A 25,158-nucleotide genomic window follows, 5' to 3' on the forward strand; every position below is an offset into this window, starting at 1 on the left:
AATTTATAATTTAATTGTTTCACGTTCTTTTTCCAAATTTGATTATATTATTTAGATTATGACAGACGAAGATGTGTTACACAATCTTTCGTTGGAATGCGAAGCAAGTACGGGAGGTCATGGGGGTGGTGGGAGTATTGGATGTAATTCTGCACCAAATACAACTACAACTGTAAGAAAACGTCATCCATCCCCTACATTATCTACAACTAGTTCAACTAGTTCAACTAGTGAAGGTAAAAAAGGTAGTTTGGGTGGTGCTTCTAATGTTGGACCAAAGTTTGGCACAGCATCACCACAAGCAGTTAAAAAAATATTATCATTATCTGAGTCAACAAAAACAAGACCGCATCAACCACGTCATCCTAGTATACAATTACCATTAGTTAATGTTGGAAATTTACATCATCCTTTTTCACATACTTCAATATCACCATCTCCATCACCGGGATCACATAGACGAATGGGGTCATGTAGTAGTACAAGTAAGTGATTTGTAAACTTTTTCATATTTTACTTTTTCTATTATTCTTTTGAATTATTTATTCCAATAATAAAGAAGGAAATATTTTTTTAAATAAAGGTACGACTGGCTCAGGAAATGTTACAAATAATGGTAATAACAGTATCGGAATCGTTTCACCAGCTGGTACAGTACTTGTAAGCGCCGCCAGAGGAATACATGAACGATCACATTCTGATACACCAACACCTTTACCTTCAGTAGATCTATCAGCTGAAAGTAGTAGTGTAACATCTTTAAGTAATTTACCGTTAAGGAAAAATATTACATTGGCAGGTAAGTCTAATTGTGTGTGGGCTTATACGCTTACAGGGTATACATACAGGGTATTCGAGACTCAATGGAATTCCCAAAGCAGAATGATAGAATGAGTTCAGACGAACGAAAAAAACCAATTGACATTTTACTTTTTGGACCCCTAAATTATGTTATATGAAAATGAAGTTCAGAATACAGAGCTTTTCTTCCTGTAAAAAATCGATAGGTAAGTAACGTGTAATTATTAGTAAATTGGCTATTAAAGGAAAATTTATTGAGATTCACCAGCTTTAAAATGGGTATACAAGGCGTACCTGTCATATTTCCCGAATTATAAAAAAATGTAAAAATTAGACTGTAATTATTTTCATACTCAGATATTCATACTTTGAGCTCCCATAACCCGAGAAGGAGGGTCCAAAAAGTAAAATGTAACTTTTTTTTTTCGTCAGAAGTCATTCTATCAACCTGCTTCAAGAATACCATTGAGTCTTGAACACGCTGTATACATATGAAACATTATATTTATATATATTTTTAAAAGATTTAAGATAAAGTATGCCGATACATATGTATGCATACAAAATTTAGGCAATTTTTAGACTATTTAAGATAGCTAATTTGATAAGGGAAATTTACCATATTTTAACTGTTTTTTTTAATCATCACTATTACAGTTTTTGTTTCTTGATCTCGACAAATTAAAATGTAAGCGACTCTTAATTTCTATTTAATCTTAAAAAATTTTATACTTAAAATTTGGAAATATTTTGAGAATATTTAAAAAATTTTAAAATGTTAACTTAGAGTCAATTTTAGATTTTAGTTTTCGAGTTCTAGTGTTGCAAATTTAGTTATACGGTGTTACAATAATTGAAATATGTGTACTGAGTAGATAATAAACTCATCTATTTTTTTTTTTATTTTTGTAATTTTTAAAATGAAAATTATCTTACAATTGCACAAAAGTATATTTATAATATTGTTAATAAATGTATTGTACGAATTTAAATTCGTAATACTGATATACAATGTCTCGTATCAAAATGCACTGCTATTTCGCATTGTATAGGCCTTCATGAGTAGACAAAATTTTTGTATGTTTGAAGATGTTCACAGTTCTATATGTTCAGAGTTGCAACGACTTATTTTTTTGTTTTTAAAATTCCAAGTACAGCTTCGTGCCTGTGAAAGATAGTATTCCATTTTTCTCAATAGCTCCTTAATTTGATCAGGTAATTTGATAAATCATATACTCAAATGAAGCTCAGTTTACATATAATGCGTCACATACAAAATTAACTTGTTTTAAAAATGAAAAGATGAATTTCAAATTTTTGAACTTTAAAGCCATTCGTTTCTGAAGTCTGAACAGATTAAAACTAATGTAGATATTCATCAGAAAGCCCTTATTTTAGGTTTTCCAAATCATATTTAATAATGCGCCTATTAATCAGGCACGGAGTTTTATTTGAAATTTTAAAAAGTAAAAAATCTGCAATTCGATTTTCGTGAAACGATTTTCATATTTCTTTCCATTTCTGTAAATATGAAAATCGTTTTACGAAAACCGAATTACATTGTAAGGCTCAATGAGCTGTGAACATCGTCTCTATACAAAAGTTTTGTCTAAAAGTTCATGAGGGCCTATACAAAGGTGCATAGCAGTGCACTTTGATACGAGACACCCTGTATATAAATTTGTATTTTGTAAATTTTCTTCAGGTTCCACTGGTTCATGTACTATGGTTGAAATTTCAATTGAAAATTAAAGAAGATAATTGTTTTAATTTAAATTGTTTCAAGTTAAAATTCCACTTGAGTGAATGAACATAGTAACTCACCTTCTCAAATACCTTTCAAATAAAATTTTACGATCATTTGCAGAAATGTCCTGTTAACATAAAAAAATGTCATTGAAAATAAATCGAAATTCAATTTGAAATAATTTGAAATATTTTCATTTTACTAAAAAACTAGTTGCAGATATTCGATAATTTTTTTAAGTAAAATTTTTTACATGATGATATTTTGTAAATAATTATGTATCATAAATTATGTATAGTTATGTAATTAAGATATTCATTTTATGCATGTATATAAATAATATTAATTGTGTATATACATTTATATAATAAAAATAATAAAATAGGATCAGTAACATCAAATGATAGTGGTCATGGTTCATGTGTACAAGCCGAAATCCATTCAAACTGCTCCGATAGTAGTAGTAGTAGCGGTTTATATCATGTAGCTTCATCAATAGTCCATAATTCACCATCACCGACCTTACAGCAACGTCGTCATTCATCAACACATGGTAAGTGTCTCTGTCTTTTTCTTTTTTATTTACAATTTATGTACATAAATTGTATTATACAATGTATATACATATATACATTATATATATATATATATATATATAAACATATATATATGCATATATCTCTATATCTATATATATATATATATATATATATAATATATATTTACATATATATATATATATATATGCATATATATAACTATATAATATATTATATAATATAATATTTTTTTAATTTTTATATTGCATACGAATTTTGTTAGTCTTTTCTCTTAATTATAAATGATTTCGTTTCTTGATTTCATAATTTATGATTTTTTTTTTGAACTTGACGTTTATATTATTGTGTATACACTTTAAATTATTGTCTTTAAAAATTGGGGTGAAATAAAAATAATAATATAATAATCAATTTATTTTTAAACAATTAAGATACGAAAAATATGATTTGGATTAACGAATTATTAACGTAAAAAATAAAATATAATTGCTTAAATTCTTAAAGAGGTGTATTACTAATTATTATCTACTTGAGGTGATGTGACTGGCTATTATCTCAGTGACGTACGCAACTAACACAGAATATTGGGCGAATATTGTTGGTTCACTAAATCACTAATGATATTAATAGTATTGTCACGTAACTTTCTCACGTTACTTTCGTCATAGTATGGAACCCTTTTCGACCTTTTTTTTTTCTAATACAGGTGTTAAAAATTATCGAAAGACAAAGATTGGCGGACTCAACATGTCCATCAGACCTATCAATAGTGGGGACTTTAACCCAACCTAAAACGCACCTGGATAGTCATACTCCTTAAACTATTTAAACTGGCTAACCCTCAGTTTTATATTACATTAGTTTTCTCTATATTTGTTTTCTAATTCTAATCTTTTCTTGTTTACATCTTGATTTCCATCTGAGCTTGACATCCAAAGTCATATCTAGGTATTTCGCTGTGTTTCGCATTGATACTTTAGCACTCTTCAAACTCAATTGTGGTGTGGGTAGCCTTATTTTTCATGTATTTGTCCATTTACTTATATTATTGCTTCCTGTAATTTTTTTGTCAATTCTTCAACACTTGATCCCACTGGAAATATTGCTGTATCGTCGGCAAATGTAGCCAAAGTTACACCCTCTACATCACGCAAATCACTTGTATAAAGCACGTATAATTGCCCTAATTTCCCTAAGCGTAGAGTACTCGTCGTTCTGTTTGATTCAAAGTCAGATAAATATAGCCTGTTTGATAAACCTGTCAGATAAATATGATTCAAGTAAATCTACGAATTGCAAAGGTATCAATTTCTTAAGTTTAAATAATAAACCGTCGTGCCAAATTAAATCGAACGCCTTGGACACGTCCAGAAATATTGTCGAACATATTTGCCTTTCCTCTAACGCTTTTTCCACAATATTTGTTATTCTGTGTGCTTGGTCAAATGTCGCATGCTTTGTTCAAAAACCAAACTGATGGTTTGGAATCAATTTCTTATTTTGTATTATAGGCATCAGCCGTGTTTTTTTTTTCAAAAAATTTCGATGTCATTAGTAGTAGATCGGTCTATATGTTTTTGCCTCATTCAAGAGTTTCCCCGGTTTTCCTATTGCAATTTTCCTAATGACTGGTTAACTGCTGCATTTATTAATTTTCTCAAAAATGTCATAACCTTTCTGAGGAACTCTCTTAATATCTCAATAGTAATGAGATCAAAACCTGGTGTGTTATTTGGTTTAAGCGACTTTATCGCTTGGCAAATATCTTTTTCATTAAATAAAGCCATAGTGCTTTCATCTATCTTCTATAAAAAAAATATTAGAATTCAGCTCATTTGGTTGAAAAATTCCTTCTAAGTGATCAACAAATAGTTCAGCTTTATCACTGTTGTTTTTTGCACATGATCCATCTGCTTTTTCAACGGGGGGATTTGCTTTATCGGCCTCTTGGTACTCTTCGTTGCTTTCTAAAACGTATAATTCGGTTTCTTAGTTGCCGATAACCCCTTTATATAATTCTCGTATGATACTGATTTAAAATTTTCTATTTTTCTTTTGAGTGTTTGAGAAAGTCTATTTACAATTGTTTTATCGTCTGGGTGACGCGACTCTTGCCATTTACGTGTCTGCATTCTTCTTTGTACTATTAAATCAGTTATGACATTAGGATAATTACATGGTACAGGTTTCAATTCAGAGATTTGAGCCTTGTATTTTTTCAGGCGGCTTTCTGTATCAATTTGATAAAACCCTCCACCTCAAATCCTAGTCGATTTCCAGTCTGCAGCTCAACATTAAGAATTATATGTCTAATAACATCATGTTTGAAGCCTATCCAATGTGTGGTTTTGTTGACTAAAGTCGGTACGCTTCGTTTGTTAACTATTTTCTCTCTAAGAATCAATATTACAGCAGAGTGGGCCAATAAATCGGACTTCCAGCAGAATGATAGGAACATTCCAACTCCCGAATAGCTTTCTTTAGTTCTCTATCTCTAGTCGTGCTCAATCTAGAGCCCCATTCTACATGTTTGGTATTATAGTCTCCTCCCAGTAAGAATCGGTTTCCTCCCGCGCGTCGCAGATGCTTAAAAATATCCTGTTAGGATGTAATATAAATCCTGGCGGATAATATAGTGAACCATCATTGAAGTCCTGCTGGTAAACTCAATTTTAAAAAAAACAAAAAGTTGAACCTCCTTTATTTTGGATTCCTCATTACGTTTTATGGTTTCTCTAATTAAAATAGGACTATCTCCTCTTGAATGGTTACCAGGGTGAGTTGCCCAATAGCATCTATAAATCAGTACATCCAAGTCCTTCATATCTGACAATAAACATCCATCGACATTTTTAACTCTAGAATTTTTTCGACATCTTCTTTTAGTAAAACCTCCAATTCGTGTTTTCTAGAATGCGATTTGCGTTCCACGTACCAATTTGTATCTTATTTACTGACATTTTTCAGATATACGTTAGTGTATCTATTCTGCATAGTTGTTAGTTTCATTCTTCAAACTTCCCCCATCGGAGGAGACCTTGCAGCCCTTGGGCTTTTGCCAAACGGGCTCACCAATTTTCGATCTTTTTTTTCCACTAGCAATTTCTCTGAACGTTTTGAACATTCAGCTAAGCCCTCGCCGACAATCGTGGCGTCTGCCAACACTTTGGTAGATATCCGTACCGCATTTATATTCTTATAATTGGACATTTCATATTTGTTTATAAGTTATACGGCTATTAACCCAACCAGGGTTCCTTCCACTGCCGTCCCTCTGGAATGGGACGCAAACCAAGAAGCCGTCCATTTTGGATCAGACGTCCCTGAATTTTGTCCGGATTTTAGTGGACTTTTGTTTTTTAAACACTATTAAATCGCTTTCAATTTGCTTTAATTTGCGAATATTCATTATATAAGATTTGAAATCAAAATTTTAATAATTCAGCAAAAATAAATTCAATATCAATTTTTAGTCTTAGATTTTTAGTAGCATGTGAGAGTGAATATTTTTTCCATAAAAAATTATCAAAAATAGTTTTTGAACGCATAAGCATGAAATTTTTTAGGTTTTTTTTTGATAACATTTTTTGATTATTAAAAAAAAAAGATAAACAAAGAACCTCATTGCGGAAGGCGGACGGAATAATATAATGTGTGCAGTTCGGTTATATATTGTTGATTACATAAGATCCGATTAACATTATTCTGTTTTAGAATATCTTTATAACTAATGGATCTGTTAAAATCTGTCTTGTTTATGGACTTGATAATCGCCGATTCATAATCTCATAGGCTGATTCATATCAGGTTCTCAAAAATGTCGTATTTACACGATTTCATATATCGTGATGGCTGTATTTATTTTATTTATAATGCAATATGCTATTACTTTTGTATTTTTGAGATGATAGTTAAGTATCTTTCGCAATGTGGTTTAATTTTAGTGTAGAATTTTACTGAATTTTTTGTTTCTATTTTTGATTTTATTTTTGGTTTCAAACTACATTGATCACCTTTAATTATATTATTTTAATTCATTTTTTAAATTTATTTTTAATTGAAATTTTTATTATATGAATTAATAAATTGTCATTTATACATTTTGACTCTTTAGGATTAAATTAAGAATTGAAATAAAAAAAGAAAGTAAAAGAATATAAAATCAAAATTACACATCCACACATATTGGGGCAAAAAAAAAACAACAAAATAATTAAATTTACAACTATCAGATTTATATATGAGAAAAAGAAATAAATAGAATTCCACATAATACACACATGGATATTTATAAAAAATACAAAAATAATATTATAAAAAATACTAAGTAATTAATTAAAAAAAAAAATAACCTATATATTTCGTGTATTTTTGTTAGAAGATATTATATAATTATATGTATTTCTTTAATGATATGTGTATGAGTACACTCAAAGTATAGAAATTCAGTATATTGAAATTTTGCTACAATTTCAAAAATGTTAGTTGTTCATAGCATAATAAACTAAATTAACTCATATAATTTTTATTTTTATGAGGCAATTACCACAAATTAAGCATTAATTACTATGCATTAAAACAATTATTTAATCGCATTATAGGCAACTTTCACTTACTGCGAAAAGAATTTCCTGCAGATTTAAATTTAAAATCAAAATTTAATCACACAGAAGTCGGCTCGTGAGAAATCTCGTAATATTCCCCTCTATTATGAACATCGGTATCGGCCGATATATAATCGGCAGTTCTAAGATTTTAGGTTTCTTCTGTATTATGAACCGATACCGATAAAAATATTTCAACCGATTAAAAGAAGCTTCTTCATTTTGCTTTTTGTTTTTGTAAATTGGAGAAAAAGTTTTTTTTTTCTAATGACATTTGTTTTCTTTCAAAAGTTATTTTCAAAAAATTTTTAAAACTATTTTGAATTTGGTTTTGATGTGCTAAAAAGTTGTTGTAAGCAAATTATTTTCTGTTAAATTTGTAAAATAAAAATATACATATATCGGGAAAATGTCGCGTGCATTTTATTTTGAAAGTGAAGAAACGGTAGTAAGTGAAGAAACGGTAGTAAGTGAAGAAACGCAAGCTATTCAAAGACGACATATAAGAGATTCAACTAATCCATTGGATTTAGACAACAAAATGTATGTTTATGTACCTATTTTATTTTATTATTTATATAATGTGTACACATTTTTTAGGTTTATCCAGAATTTCAGATTATCATTCCTTGCCAGGTTTAAGTCCTCTTCCATTTTTTCTACTAACCGCGCAATTTGTTTTTTGTTGCTTACGATTTTACTCCTAAATAAAATATATGAATAACATTTTGAAAGAAAATAATTTAGAAAAAATGCTTACATTTTAAAAAAGCAATTAATTACACCAGTTTCCTTGATTAAATGAAGATTTTACAAAAAAAAAAAAATCTGTCGTCTAAAAATTTGTACCCGCTTTTAAATCGGTGAAAACCCGACAATTTATCGTTTTCATAATACCAGCTAATACGTTGCCTATACAGGGAAAAAAAGCTTTCCCGACTCCGATAAAATTTACCGATAAACAATGTTGGTAATACAAACGCAAAATTTTGCCGATAAATTATCGTTTATCGGCCGATACCGATATACATAATAGAGGGGATTGTTTAACGCTATGAAAATTAGTAACATATTTTGACAAAAAAATTCTTTGAGTGTACTTTAATATTCATGTGACCCTTTCATCCAAAAGACATAGTTTTTATAAGTACGTTCCATTATTTTAAATAATTGTTTTCCTTATATTAATTTTGTATGTACATATACATACATACATGTATTTTAAATTAGACTCAATATTGGGTATTTATTTGAAAAAACGTGTCACTATATATATATTCGAAAATAGTATCTAATCATCAGAATTTTAATAAAAATGTATTGCATTATTAGTATTTAATTTCATTTCTTTTATCAACTTGAATGCATTTTCATAGCCATTTTTTTGGCAAGCTCTCCCTAAAAAACTAATGGTAATGTTTTTTACATAATTGTAATTAACTTTAATAATTTTATACGAAAAGTATCCAATTTTTTTTATTGTGTAAAATAATTTTGGAATCGGAGGGAAATATGAAATATTACAATTAATCAATATTTTCTTCTATGAGCAAAACAAAATGTTTTTGTTTTATTTGATAATGAAAAATTAGAGACAAAGAGTCATAATTCAGATTCAAGACTTATTATATACGTAATGATCTTTTATTTAAAGTGATGCGTCTTTTGCAATTAAAGGTAGTTTTATTACATATTATGTTTTTTCTATTTTTTTTATTGTAATGCACTTAATTTACAATCGCAAATCACGAACATGCATATACATAAATCTTGATGCACAACACGTTCTTAAGCACCGAAACACAAAATTTTAACAATGAAAATATTGCGTATTTAACTACTACGTAATTTTTAGTACTCGTATGAAAAACAGAGACAGCTTTAACAGGTTATTTTTATTTTGTAATTTTTTTTTGGATTGCAAGTACAAAAATTTTAAAATTAGTGTAACAAGGAAAAATTTGACGACAGGCTACCATATCACCTTGCTTACTATGAATACGTTTTTTCATTTTTGTGGATATTATATTCTAAAAAGTCCCTCGCTTAAATGTTTCATTTTAGATCGTGTAAAAAAACCTATGCCTTTATTTCTCTAAAAAATAATTATGGTATGTCGCATCAGACAATTCATTTTGCTATTTTTTATGTTGAGTTTAGAAAAATTTAACTTCGTTTTGATATTCTTATTTTCGTTATTTTGTAAATGTGTACATATGTATGTCTTTTTACCTAAAAATTAATTTAACTCTTTTCATTATTTTCTCCTACCAACTGACCTCGTTAATCGTATAACTTGAAAAACAAATACATTTTTTTCTTTTGTTTTGGTTTTAATTTTTCCTTTTTTTTTCCTTTTATTTACTTAAAATATAACAAAATTTACACTTAAAATGAAAACAAAAAAAACCAATAAACATGTGAATAAAATGCAAAAAACAAATATGTTGTTCAAATTCGAAAAATTTTTAATTTTCAAAATAAACAAAAAAACAAACGAAAAAAATATGGCAAGCAGCTGGTTTATTCATTTGTCCAACAACAGCAACAAGTCCATCACCAAGTGCTTGTAGTTTTGATAGCGGTATACATGATAAACCACCACCTATACCACCACCACACCATTCCTTGCAACAACAGCATTTATCTCAACGTGCATTTTCACCATCGATGCTAGATTGTAAAAATCAAACATCGATTGCTTCAACAACAGCAACAATTATAACGCCTTCTTCGACGACACCAATATCATCAAATCAAATAATTGGTATTGCATTACCTGCACATATTCCTGTCTCAGTGCCCATTTCATTATTAACAAATAATTTACAGTCGCAGCTAGAAGAGCAGCAACAACATTCACAATTTTTTCTTCATCAACAACAGCAACAACAACAACAGCAATCGTCACCATCAACAAATCATAGTTGTAATGATAGTAATCATTCTTTACATACTACTTCCGCTGTTTCAAATTTTTTACATTTCCCCTCTAATAATGCTACATATTGTGAATCAATGAAGAATTTAACGGTAAAACAACAACAACAAAACCGATTAAAAAATTATCAACTGGCGAGTGGTGAAGAGGATTTAGGTTTTAGTTGCGGTGATGTTGGTAATCATACAAGCGGTAACAGTAATAAAAAATATAATGTTGTTGATGTTGGTAATAACGATGGTGATATTATTATTGCCGGTGGTAATATATGCGTTGGAAATAATAATTCCAGCAGTGGTAAAGTAATATTAAATTATAAAAATAAGTCAATTTCACCAGCAATTATTGATGCATCATCATCAGGAAAATTGATGACTATTCCATCATCAACTCAAATGGTTCCAATAACAACAAGATTTAAATCAATTAATATAGCTTCCACAACAGCGATAACAACAACAATAACAACTACAACAATCGTTACATCAACAATTACAGGAAATACAACCACGCAAACAACAAGTACATCATCACAACCACAACTCAAAAATTTACTAGCTCTTCAACAAAAACAAACACTCTGTCAACAACCGAAGAAACAACAACAATACCTAAATTATTATCTACAACAAAATTCCAATAATAATTGTAATAATATTAATATTTCAAATATTAATGATAATTTAATTGTGGAAAATCTTACAATTAGTGGTAATGGTGGTGGTGATGAAGTTAGTAATAACACTAATGTTGTTGATCATATGAGTTTCAAAGATAATAATATTATACAAGCTAAACAATGTCAACAACAAAAACAATCACATCATTTAGGAAATACGAAAATAACCAATTTTAAATATATACACCAACAAGAAATTCAACAATCAAAACAACAACAACAACAATCGCAATTACAACATAATCAAATATCATCAAATCTAGTTCACACAACAACAACAACACCTAAAATTGGTAGGTATCATAGAATTCGAGTACAAAGTATTTTACTAAAACAAAAAAAGCGTTTAGTAAAGGTATTTTTACAAGACAGCATTACAATATGTGTATATATGTATATATGTGTATATATGTAAAAACAACACAAACTAACCAATATACTTTATGAATATTACTGATATTATTATTATTCTTTCGTAATACTTAATGACATTTTAGATTGTTGCCCTCATATAATAAAACGAGATATGCCCAAAAAGTCCAAAAGCTCATATTAATTTTTGCAGCGCAAAAAAAAACAAACTTCACATTCTCACTTTCTCATTTTAACTGTAAACAACAAAGCAGAAACAAAAACAGACAAAACATCTTTAATATTAATTTGAAATGTAGAAAAAATAATGGAAAACTTATATAACTTTTTTTTGACTTTTCATCTCTTTCTAATTTCATATATTGTTATTTAATACTATATTTGTAGCCTCTTGAATGAATTCTTTTCTTCGTTTTGCTATTATTATTCTTTTCTCTTTATTAATATTTTCTTATGAATTATTATGTAATAAATACATTCATAAAAACATTCTTCAAAGTTACAGTAATTCCGGCGGTGTTAATACTCGTACATAATTCAGCTAAGAAATTCTTATTGCTAAATTGTGTAATATTGCAACGCAGTATATATGTATATATATTTATTGTATGTGTAGAAAATAATTGTATATTTGTAAATATTTAAAATTAAAATTTGAAATTTGTTAATCACAGTAAATTATTTTGGCTTTTTTTTTTTTTTTTTTTTGGTTTCATTTTTTTAATGTTTTGCATGTTCACAATTTTGATTTCTGTACTATATATTATAAAATAACTTTAAAATTTTTGAAAGAAAATTATTTATAAATTTTCAGGTACGAGTATAAAAATAATAAAAAGTATTCTGTTTTATTACAAAACCACAAATCAAAGTTAACTGTCATACACAAAACAGTAATTGGTGCAATCGTATTTAGTGTTATCAGAATCGTATTATTGCAAACTTAAAGCTAGGGAGTAACTTATATATATAATTTATTATAATAAATAATAAATACTTAAACATTCCTATTAAACAGTCCCATTAATATATTTATTTTATATGTTGACATCTTTGTTTTTTGCATTTGTTCTTTGTGTATATTTCACAGCTTTAATGTTGAATCATGGTGGGAGGTGAAAGTTTTTTTTGCTTTGACAAAGTAAACAATTATTAGATTTCTATGCAGGATGATACACCAACAAGTTAGGATCCGTGTACCATTGGGTAGAGGGTCGAAAATAAGTAAAATTTTTGTTCGGAACATAGTGTTAAATCGGTAATCGTTCATTTCCGACCCTCTACGCGGTGGTATACGGCTCCTAACTTGTTGGTGAATCACCTTGTATACAATTTACCATCAAAGAGAAAAAAATAGTATTATCTAACATTTAGGGACTGATCGTTTATCTTGCTATTTTAGTCGGAAAGTAAGAAGAATGTGAGTAACTATCATATACTTGTATAATGTAATTTTCGAGTGAGAAGAATAATTTGGTATTGCCTATCTCGTTTTTTATAAAATGCATACAAAATTTATTCAGTTTGTTTTTGAAAGTGAGACATTCAGTCGATAATTTGAGAAAATATGCAAAAATCATATTAAAAAAGATAGTAACCTAATTGGAAAAGTGATACGTCCATTAGAAAATACTGAGAATTCTGATTTGAAAGTGAAAAAGGGAATAAAGAAGCGAAATACAAGACCAGGCTGTTAATATCAGGTACGACTTGGTCATTGTAATATTTGCTCTAATAGTGATGTGCCTACTTCCGTAATGAGGGCAAGTTGTGTAACATGTATTTTAGTTAGTATGTTCATATAAATATAAAGTTGGGTTAAACCAACGGTTTGTAAGGAAGCAGTTTTCTCTTCATAAAGTGAAAATACTTCTTGTAGAAGCTATCTATTACATTATATCTACTACATTAAATTAGTTTCATCGATACATACACCAAATTATACATAAAACTAGCAAAACTAGGATTAAAAAAAAAAACACAGTTGAAAAAAGCATTAACATAACGGTTGAATTTAGACGGTTAAGCAAGTGAGTTAAGAAAAATAATTAAACCTTTTGATAGCATCATATTTGCCGTTAGTTATCCGCATTTTTAGAAATTTGGAAAAGCTTACAGTTTCAGAAATATATGGTGTCGAAAATTCAAATTTTATAAATTTCGGTCGCCTATAACTTGGTCGAGCTAGAAAAACGAAAAAAACTTTGTTAATATCTAAAAATTGTTAAAATTTTAGACTTCTACAGGTTATCGTCAACCAGAAAAACAGTAGCAAAAATTAAAAAAAAAAACGAATTTTAGCTAACGTTTAATTTTAACGGTCATTTTGCCTTTAAGATCAACAAAACTATACCGACGTAGACAAAGCTCATTACTACTTTTTAGTTTTTGCAGAATTTAAAAAATGTTTGTAGTTTCGCTACAATATATAGTCAAAAAATGAATTTTTTAAGGACTTTGAGGGGCTATAACTTTTAGAAAGGGCGAGTTAGGAAAAAATTTTCCGCTGCGGAAATACGGAAAAGTTTCTAGTAAAGATTTATATACATATATAAATGTGTACATATGAAATTTCAGATTTTTATCTTCAACCGTATAAAAGTTTTGTAAACATGTCGACGGACGGAGTGCAACTAATAAGCACTTTTTTTTCAAAAACCTTATTTAAAAGTACTAAAAAGATAATCATATATATGTAATTATATATATTAAATGTTTTATATACGGGTATAAATATTCATATTTTAATAAAAAAAAGAAACAATCAATAATATTTTATAATTAATTTTATTATCATTTTAATCTTTAGGTCATAGTATAATGGCACCACCGCCGCCCAAAGGTCCAAGACATCCACCTGCATATAGTGTTGCAGCACAAATGGCAAGACTTCATCGTTTAGGTAGAGCACATAGCCATGAGGGTGTTACAACAGCAATACAAGGAGGAGGCAATCTCAGTGGTGTAGCGACTGGTCAAGGACTATTACCACCAATTGGTGTAGCAACAACAACAACGACAACAATAACAACAACAACATCTATAACAACAGTATCACCACCACTAAATATATCATCTAATGTATCTACAGCTGGATCTATATTACCAACATCAAATATACCAAATACAACACAAATATTATCAACAACAATACAACAAAATAATGGTAACAATTTATTACAACAGCAACAACAACAACAACAGCAACAGTCACAACAATTAAATTTAAATAATATTCTTCCAATAAGTAGTGGTTATTTTCAACATTATTCACATCATCATCATCTTAGTAATATTGGAAATGACGATGGTAAATAATTTTTTAATTCAATTTATTAAAAAAAAAAACAAAAAAAATATAAAAAAATTTATTTGTTATTTAAATATATATGTATTTAGAATATTAATTTTCCTGTGACAATCAAAGAAAACTTATGGAAACATGTTTTTAAATATTGCTTGTTTGGCACAAAAGTTATGTGTAAATATTTGGTTAGCGCGTATATCTATTGTCTATTATTCTCGTTAAAATTAAAATGACCTACGTTTTGGATAATTCATTTATAACTTTGTACTAAATATGTCCTTTTTTCAAGAATAAATAACTGCACGTGCTGTCCAAAAGTGTGTTTCATAATGCATTTTTGAAGTTTGTTTTAAAGCTACAATTGCCTGTTAAGATTTTTAAGATATACACGAAACAACTCAATTTTGATTTTACTGCAGTTGAAACTATTTTGTACTATAAAAATAATTTTTAGGAATTACAAGATTTATGAGAGTAGATTGTAGATTGCAAAGCAGGGGTAACAGTGCACCGCGACCAGAAAATGTAGATCTTTTGTGCTCCCCAACTAGATGTGTGACAAAGCCCTTCAGCACCTCCTCGAGAAAGTAGATCAGAAACTTACTTTTTCGCTTGCTGTCATTCATGATCGCCTATTACTTTCATTAAAATTAAAATTGTAAAAAGAAGCAAAAAACTAAATATATTTCTAACAAAATACCAGACAACCAGTAATTGTAGAAAGTAGATCAGAAATTTACGTTTTCGCTTGCTGTCTTTCATGAGCTTCTATTACTTTCATTAAAATTGAAATTGTAAAAAAGAGCAAAAAATAAATATATTTCTAACAAAATACCAGGCAACAAGGAATTCTAGAAAGTAGATCAGAAATTTACATTTTTGCATGCTATCATTCATGATCGCCTATTACTTTCGTTAAAATTTAAATTGTAAAAAGGAGCAAAAAATTAAACATTTTTCTGATAAAATACTCGGCGAGCAGGAATTGTAGAAAGTAGATCAGAAATTTATTTGTTAGCTTGCTATCATTCATGATCGCCTTTTACTTGCATTAAAATTGAAATTGTAAAAAGGAGCAAAAAAATTAAATATATTTCTAATAAAATACCAGGCCAGAAGGAATTTTTATTTTTTCGCTTGCTACCATTCATGATCGCCTATTACTTTCATTAATAATGAATTTGTAAAAAGGAGCAAAAAATTAAATAAATTTAAAACAAAATACCAAGCAAGCAGGAATTGTAGAAAGTAGATCAGAAATTTACATTTTTGCTTGCTATCATTCATGATCGCCTATTACTTTCGTTAAAATTGAAATTGTAAAAAGGAGCAAAAAATTAAACATTTTTCTGATAAAATACTCGGCGAGCAGGAATTGTAGAAAGTAGATCAGAAATTTATTTGTTAGCTTGCTATCATTCATGATCGCCTTTTACTTGCATTAAAATTGAAATTGTAAAAAGGAGCAAAAAAATTAAATATATTTCTAACAAAATACCAGGCCAGAAGGAATTTTTATTTTTTCGCTTGCTACCATTCATGATCGCCTATTACTTTCATTAATAATGAATTTGTAAAAAGGAGCAAAAAATTAAATAAATTTAAAACAAAATACCAGGCCAGCAGGAATTTTAGAAAGTAAATCAAAAATTTACTTTTTCGCTTGCTATCATTCATGATCGCCTATTACTTTCATTAAAATTGAAATTGTGAAAAGGAGTAAAAAATTAATATATTTCTAAAATAATACCAGGCCAGCAGGAATTTTAGAAAGTAAACCAGAATCTTACTTTTTCGCTTGCTATCATTCATGATCGCCTAGTACTTTCATTAAAATTGAAATTGTAAAAATGAGCAAAAAATTAATATATTTCTAAAATAATACCAAGCCAGCAGGAATTTTAGAAAGTAAATCAGAAATTTACTTTTTCGCTTGCTATCATTCATGATCGCCTATTACTTTCATTAAAATTAAAATTGCGAAAAGGAGCAAAAATTTAAATATACTTCTAACAAAATACCAGGCCAGCAGGAATTTTAGAAAGTAAATCAGAAATTTACTTTTTCGCTTGCTATTATTCATGATCGCCTATTACTTTCATTAAAATTGAAATTGTAAAAATGAGCAAAAAATTAAATATATTTCTAACAAAATACAAGGCCAGCAGGAATTTTAGAAAGTAAATCAGAAATTTACTTTTTCGCTTGCTATCATTCATGATCGCCTATTACTTTCATTAAAATTGAAATTGTAAAAATGAGCAAAAAATTAATATATTTCTAAAATAATACCAGGCCAGCAGGAATTTTAGAAAGTAAATCTGAAATTTACTTTTTCGCTTGCTATCATTCATGATCGCCTATTACTTTCATTAAAATTGAAATTGTAAAAATGAGCAAAAAATTAATATATTTCTAAAATAATACCAGGCAAGCAGGAATTGTAGAAAGTAAATCAGAAATTTATTTTTTCGCTTGCTGTCATTCATGATCGCCTATTACTTTCATTAAAATTAAAATTGTGAAAAGGAGCAAAAATTTAAATATACTTCTAACAAAATACCAGGCCAGCAGGAATTTTAGAAAGTAAATCAGAAATTTACTTTTTCGCTTGCTATCATTCATGATCGCCTATTACTTTCATTAAAATTGAAATTGTAAAAATGAGCAAAAAATTAATATATTTCTAAAATAATACCAGGCCAGCAGGAATTTTAGAAAGTAAATCAGAAATTTACTTTTTCGCTTGCTATCATTCATGATCGCCTATTACTTTCATTAAAATTGAAATTGTAAAAATGAGCAAAAAATTAATATGTTTCTAAAATAATACCAGGCCAGCAGGAATTGTAGAAAGTAGATCAGAAATTTATTTTTTTCGGTTGCTATCATTCATGATCGCCTATTACTTTCATTAAAATTAAAATTGTGAAAAGGAGCAAAAATTTAAATATACTTCTAACAAAATACCAGGCCAGCAGGAATTTTAGAAAGTAAATCAGAAATTTACTTTTTCGCTTGCAATCATTCATGATCGCCTATTACTTTCATTAAAATTGAAATTGTAAAAATAAGCAAAAAATTAATATATTTCTAAAATAATACCAGGCAAGCAGGAATTGTAGAAAGTAAATCAGAAATTTACTTTTTCGCTTGCTATCATTCATGATCGCCTATTACTTTCATTAAAATTGAAATTGTGAAAAGGAGTAAAAAATTAAATAAATTTCAAACAAAATACTAGGAAGGCAGAAATTATAGAAAGTAGATCAGAAACTTGATTTTTCGGTTGCTATCATTCATGATCGCCTATTACTTTCATTAAAATTGAAATTGTGAAAAGGAGCAAAAATTTAAATATACTTTTAACAAAATACCAGGCCAGCAGGAATTTTAGAAAGTAAATCAGAAATTTACTTTTTCGCTTGCTATCATTCATGATCGCCTATTACTTTCATTAAAATTGAAATTGTAAAAATGAGCAAAAAATTAATATATTTCTAAAATAATACCAGGCCAGCAGGAATTTTAGAAAGTAAATCAGAAATACTTTTTCGCTTGCTATCATTCTCGACCGCCTATTACTTTCATTAAAATTGAAATTGTAAAAATGAGCAAAAAATTAAATATATTTCTAACAAAATACAAGGCCAGCAGGAATTTTAGAAAGTAAATCAGAAATTTACTTTTTCGCTTGCTATCATTCATGATCGCCTATTACTTTCATTAAAATTGAAATTGTAAAAATGAGCAAAAAATTAATATATTTCTAAAATAATACCAGGCCAGCAGGAATTTTAGAAAGTAAATCAGCAATTTACTTTTTCGCTTGTTATCATTCATGATCGCCTATTACTTTCATTAAAATTGAAATTGTGAAAAGGAGTAAAAATTTAATATATTTCTAAAATAATACCAGGCCAGCAGGAATTTTAGAAAGTAAATCAGAAATTTACTTTTTCGCTTGCTATCATTCATAATCGCCTATTACTTTCATTAAAATTGAAATTGTAAAAATGAGCAAAAAATTAATATATTTCTAAAATAATACCAGGCAAGCAGGAATTGTAGAAAGTAGATCAGAAATTTATTTTTTCGCTTGCTATCATTTATGATCGCCTATTACTTTCATTAAAATTAAAATTGTGAAAAGGAGCAAAAATTTAAATATACTTCTAACAAAATACCAGGCCAGCAGGAATTTTAGAAAGTAATTCAGAAATTTACTTTTTCGCTTGCTATCATTCATGATCGCCTATTACTTTCATTAAAATTGAAATTGTGAAAAGGAGTAAAAAATTAATATATTTCTAAAATAATACCAGGCAAGCAGGAATTGTAGAAAGTAGATCAGAAATTTATTTTTTCGCTTGCTATCATTCATGATCGCCTATTACTTTCATTAAAATTGAAATTGTAAACATGAGCAAAAAATTAATATATTTCTAAAATAATACCAGGCAAGCAGGAATTGTAGAAAGTAGATCAGAAATTTATTTTTTCGCTTGCTATCATTCATGATCGCCTATTACTTTCATTAAAATTAAAATTGTGAAAAGGAGCAAAAATTTAAACATACTTCTAACAAAATACCAGGCCAGCAGGAATTTCAGAAAGTAAATCAGAAATTTACTTTTTCGCTTGCTATCATTCATGATCGCCTATTACTTTCATTAAAATTAAAATTGTGAAAAGGAGTAAAAAATTAATATATTTCTAAAATAATACCAGGCAAGCAGGAATTGTAGAAAGTAAATCAGAAATTTACTTTTTCGCTTGCTATCCTTCATGATCGCCTATTACTTTCATTAAAATTGAAATTGTAAACATGAGCAAAAAATTAATATATTTCTAAAATAATACCAGGCAAGCAGGAATTGTAGAAAGTAGATCAGAAATTTATTTTTTCGCTTGCTATCATTCATGATCGCCTATTACTTTCATTAAAATTAAAATTGTGAAAAGGAGCAAAAATTTTAATATACTTCTAACAAAATACCAGGCCAGCAGGAATTTTAGAAAGTAAATCAGAAATTTACTTTTTCGCTTGCTATCATTCATGATCGGCTATTACTTTCATTAAAATTGAAATTGTGAAAAGGAGTAAAAAATTAAATAAATTTCAAACAAAATACTAGGAAAGCAGAAATTATAGAAAGTAGATCAGAAACTTGATTTTTCGGTTGCTATCATTCATGATCGCCTATTACTTTCATTAAAATTAAAATTGTGAAGAGGAGCAAAAATTTAAATATACTTCTAACAAAATACCAGGCAAGCGGGAATTGTAGAAAGTAGATCAAAAATTTATTTTTTGGCTTGTTATCATTCATGATCGCCTATTACTTTCATTAAAATTGAAATTGTAAAAATGAGCAAAAAATTAATATATTTCTAAAATAATACCAGGCCAGCAGGAATTTTAGAAAGTAAATCAGAAATTTACTTTTTCGCTTGCAATCATTCATGATCGCCTATTACTTTCATTAAAATTGAAGTTGTAAAAATGAGCAAAAAATTAATATATTTCTAAAATAATGCCACGCCAGCAGGAATTGTAGAAAGTAGATCAGAAATTTATTTTTTCGCTTGCTATCATTCATGATCGCCTATTACTTTCATTAAAATTAAAATTGTGAAAAGGAGCAAAAATTTAAACATACTTCTAACAAAATACCAGACCAGCAGGAATTTCAGAAAGTAAATCAGAAATTTACTTTTTCGCTTGCTATCATTCATGATCGCCTATTACTTTCATTAAAATTGAAGTTGTAAAAATGAGTAAAAAATTAATATATTTCTAAAATAATACCAGGCCAGCCAGAATTTTAGAAAGTAAATCAGAAATTTACTTTTTCGCTTGCTATCATTCATGATCGCCTATTACTTTCATTAAAATTGAAATTGTAAAAATGAGCAAAAAATTAATATATTTCTAAAATAATACCAGGCAAGCAGGAATTGTAGAAAGTAGATCAGAAATTTATTTTTTCGCTTGTTATCATTCATGATCGCCTATTACTTTCATTAAAATTGAAATTGTGAAAAGGAGCAAAAAGTTAAATATATTTCTAACAAAATACCAGGCAAGCAGGAATTGTAGAAAGTAGATCAGAAATTTATTTTTTCGCTTGCTATCATTCATGATCGCCTATTACTTTCATTAAAATTAAAATTGTGAAAAGGAGCAAAAATTTAAATATACTTCTAACAAAATACCAGGCCAACAGGAATTTTAGAAAGTAAATCAGAAATTTACTTTTTCGCTTGCTATCATTCATGATCGCCTATTACTTTCATTAAAATTGAAATTGTAAAAAGGAGTAAAAAATTAATATATTTCTAAAATAATACCAGGCCAGCAGGAATTTTAGAAAGTAAATCAGAAATTTACTTTTTCGCTCGCTATCATTCATGATCGCCTATTACTTTCATTAAAATTGAAATTGTGAAAAGGAGCAAAAATTTAAATATACTTCTAACAAAATACCAGGCAAGCGGGAATTGTAGAAAGTAGATCAGAAATTTACTTTTTCGCTTGCTATCATTCATGATCGCCTATTACTTTCATTAAAATTAAAATTGTGAAAAGGAGCAAAAATTTAAATATACTTTTAACAAAATACCAGGCCAGCAGGAATTTTAGAAAGTAAATCAGAAATTTACTTTTTCGCTTGCTATCATTCATGATCGCCTATTACTTTCATTAAAATTGAAATTGTAAAAATGAGCAAAAAATTAATATATTTCTAAAATAATACCAGGCAAGCAGGAATTGTAGAAAGTAGATCAGAAATTTATTTTTTCGCTTGCTATCATTAATGATCGCCTATTACTTTCATTAAAATAGAAATTGTAAAAAGTAGCAAAAAATTAAATATATTTCTAACAAAATACGAGTACCAGGCAAGCAGGAATTGTAGAAAGTAGATCAGAAATTTATTTTTTCGCTTGCTATCATTCATGATCGCCTATTACTTTCATTAAAATTAAAATTGTGAAAAGGAGCAAAAATTTAAATATACTTCTAACAAAATACCAGGCCAGCAGGAATTTTAGAATGTAAATCAGAAATTTACTTTTTCGCTTGCTATCATTCATGATCCCCTATTACTTTCATTAAAATTGAAATTGTAAAAAGGAGCAAAAAATTAAATATATTTCTAACAAAATACCAGGCAAGCAGGAATTGTAGAAAGTAGATCAGAAATTTATTTTTTCGCTTGCTATCATTCATGATCGCCTATTACTTTCATTAAAATTGAAATTGTAAACATGAGCAAAAAATTAATATATTTCTAAAATAATACCAGGCAAGCAGGAATTGTAGAAAGTAGATCAGAAATTTATTTTTTCGCTTGCTATCATTCATGATCGCCTATTACTTTCATTAAAATTAAAATTGTGAAAAGGAGCAAAAATTTAAATATACTTCTAACAAAATACCAGGCCAGCAGGAATTTTAGAAAGTAAATCAGAAATTTACTTTTTCGCTTGCTATCATTCATGATCGCCTATTACTTTCATTAAAGTTGAAATTGTAAAAAGGAGCAAAAAATTAAATATATTTCTAACAAAATACCAGGCCAGCAGGAATTTTAGAAAGTAAATCAGAAATTTACTTTTTCGCTTGCTCTCATTCATGATCGCCTATTACTTTCATTAAAATTGAAATTGTAAAAATGAGCAAAAAATTAATATATTTCTAAAATAATACCAGGCAAGCAGGAATTGTAGAAAGTAAATCAGAAATTTATTTTTTCGCTTGCTATCATTAATGATCGCCTATTACTTTCATTAAAATTGAAATTGTAAAAAGTAGCAAAAAATTAAATATATTTCTAACAAAATACGAGTACCAGGCAAGCAGGAATTGTAGAAAGTAGATCAGAAATTTATTTTTTCGCTTGCTATCATTCATGATCGCCTATTACTTTCATTAAAATTAAAATTGTGAAAAGGAGCAAAAATTTAAATATACTTCTAACAAAATACCAGGTCAGCAGGAATTTTAGAATGTAAATCAGAAATTTACTTTTTCGCTTGCTATCATTCATGATCGCATATTACTTTCATTAAAATTGAAATTGTAAAAAGGAGTAAAAAATGAATATATTTCTAAAATAATACCAGGCCAGCAGGAATTTAAGAAAGTAAATCAGAAATTTACTTTTTCGCTTGCTATCCTTCATGATCGCCTATTACTTTCATTAAAATTGAAATTGTAAAAAGGAGTAAAAAATGAATATATTTCTAAAATAATACCAGGCCAGCAGGAATTTAAGAAAGTAAATCAGAAATTTACTTTTTCGCTTGCTATCCTTCATGATCGCCTATTACTTTCATTAAAATTGAAATTGTAAAAATGAGCAAAAAATTAAATATATTTCTAACAAAATACCAGGCAAGCAGGAATTCTAGAAAGTAGATCAGAAATTTATTTTTTCGCTTGCTATCATTCATGATCGCCTATTACTTTCATTAAAATTGAAATTGTAAACATGAGCAAAAAATTAATATATTTCTAAAATAATACCAGGCCAGCAGGAATTTTAGAAAGTAAATCAGAAATTTACTTTTTCGCTTGCTATCATTCATGATCGCCTATTACTTTCATTAAAATTGAAATTGTAAAAAGGAGCAAAAAATTAAATATATTTCTAACAAAATACCAGGCAAGCAGGAATTGTAGAAAGTAGATCAGAAATTTATTTTTTCGCTTGCTATCCTTCATGATCGCCTATTACTTTCATTAAAATTGAAATTGTAAAAATGAGCAAAAAATTAAATATATTTCTAACAAAATACCAGGCAAGCAGGAATTGTAGAAAGTAGATCAGAAATTTATTTTTTCGCTTGCTATCATTCATGATCGCCTATTACTTTCATTAAAATTAAAATTGTGAAAAGGAGCAAAAATTTAAATATTCTTCTAACAAAATACCAGGCCAGCAGGAATTTTAGAAAGTAAATCAGAAATTTACTTTTTCGCTTGCTATCCTTCATGATCGCCTATTACTTTCATTAAAATTGAAATTGTAAAAATGAGCAAAAAATTAAATATATTTCTAACAAAATACCAGGCAAGCAGGAATTGTAGAAAGTAGATCAGAAATTTATTTTTTCGCTTGCTATCATTCATGATCGCCTATTACTTTCATTAAAATTGAGATTGTGAAAAGGAGTAAAAAATTAATATATTTCTAAAATAATACCAGGCCAGCAGGAATTGTAGAAAGTGGATCAGAAATTTATTTTTTCGCTTGCTATCATTCATGATCGACTATTACTTTCATTAAAATTAAAATTGTGAAAAGGAGCAAAAATTTAAATATACTTCTAACAAAATACCAGGCCAGCAGGAATTTTAGAAAGTAAATCAGAAATTTACTTTTTCGCTTGCTATCATTCATGATCGCCTATTACTTTCATTAAAATTGAAATTGTAAAAATGAGCAAAAAATTAAATATATTTCTAACAAAATACCAGGCCAGCAGGAATTTTAGAAAGTAAATCAGAAATTTACCGTTTCGCTTGCTATCCTTCATGATCGCCTATTACTTTCATTAAAATTGAAATTGTAAAAATGAGCAAAAAATTAATATATTTCTAAAATAATGCCACGCCAGCAGGAATTTTAGAAAGTAAATCAGAAATTTACTTTTTCGCTTACTATCATTCATGATCGCCTATTACTTTCATTAAAATTGAAATTGTAAAAATGAGCAAAAAATTAAATATATTTCTAACAAAATACCAGGCTAGCAGGAATTTTAGAAAGTAAATCAGAAATTTACTTTTTCGCTTGCTATCATTCATGATCGCCTATTACTTTCATTAAAATTGAAATTGTAAAAATGAGCAAAAAATTAATATATTTCTAAAATAATACCAGGCAAGCAGGAATTTTAGAATGTAAATCAGAAATTTACTTTTTCGCTTGCTATCATTCATGATCGCCTATTACTTTCATTAAAATTGAAATTGTAAAAATGAGCAAAAAATTAATATATTTCTAAAATAATACCAGGCAAGCAGGAATTGTAGAAAGTAGATCAGAAATTTATTTTTTCGCTTGCTATCATTCATGATCGCCTATTACTTTCATTAAAATTAAAATTGTGAAAAGGAGCACAAATTTAAATA

General features: G+C 28.0%; 1 protein-coding gene across 8 annotated transcripts in view; it reads left to right on the top strand.

Moving 5' to 3' along the window:
* The window catches only part of LOC129614698 (rap guanine nucleotide exchange factor), a 131,705-nt gene that overhangs the window by 52,092 nt on the left and 54,455 nt on the right, over window positions 1–25,158 (top strand). For 4 of the 8 annotated variants that reach the window (XM_055529531.1, XM_055529533.1, XM_055529532.1 and 1 more), the window contains exons 7-11: window positions 56–485; window positions 563–799; window positions 2,934–3,101; window positions 10,231–11,625; window positions 14,514–15,014. In XM_055529531.1, the coding sequence (XP_055385506.1) occupies window positions 56–485; window positions 563–799; window positions 2,934–3,101; window positions 10,231–11,625; window positions 14,514–15,014 (2,731 nt within the window). Of the gene's footprint in view, window positions 1–55; window positions 486–562; window positions 800–2,933; window positions 3,102–10,230; window positions 11,626–14,513; window positions 15,015–25,158 lie in introns of those variants that run through there. The other 4 variants (XM_055529530.1, XM_055529527.1, XM_055529528.1 and 1 more) reach the window with 4 other exon arrangements.

The sequence above is a fragment of the Condylostylus longicornis genome, unplaced genomic scaffold (assembly GCF_029603195.1).
Source record: "Condylostylus longicornis isolate FDR11 unplaced genomic scaffold, ASM2960319v2 ptg000116l, whole genome shotgun sequence".
NCBI classification, from domain to species: Eukaryota; Metazoa; Arthropoda; class Insecta; order Diptera; family Dolichopodidae; genus Condylostylus; species Condylostylus longicornis.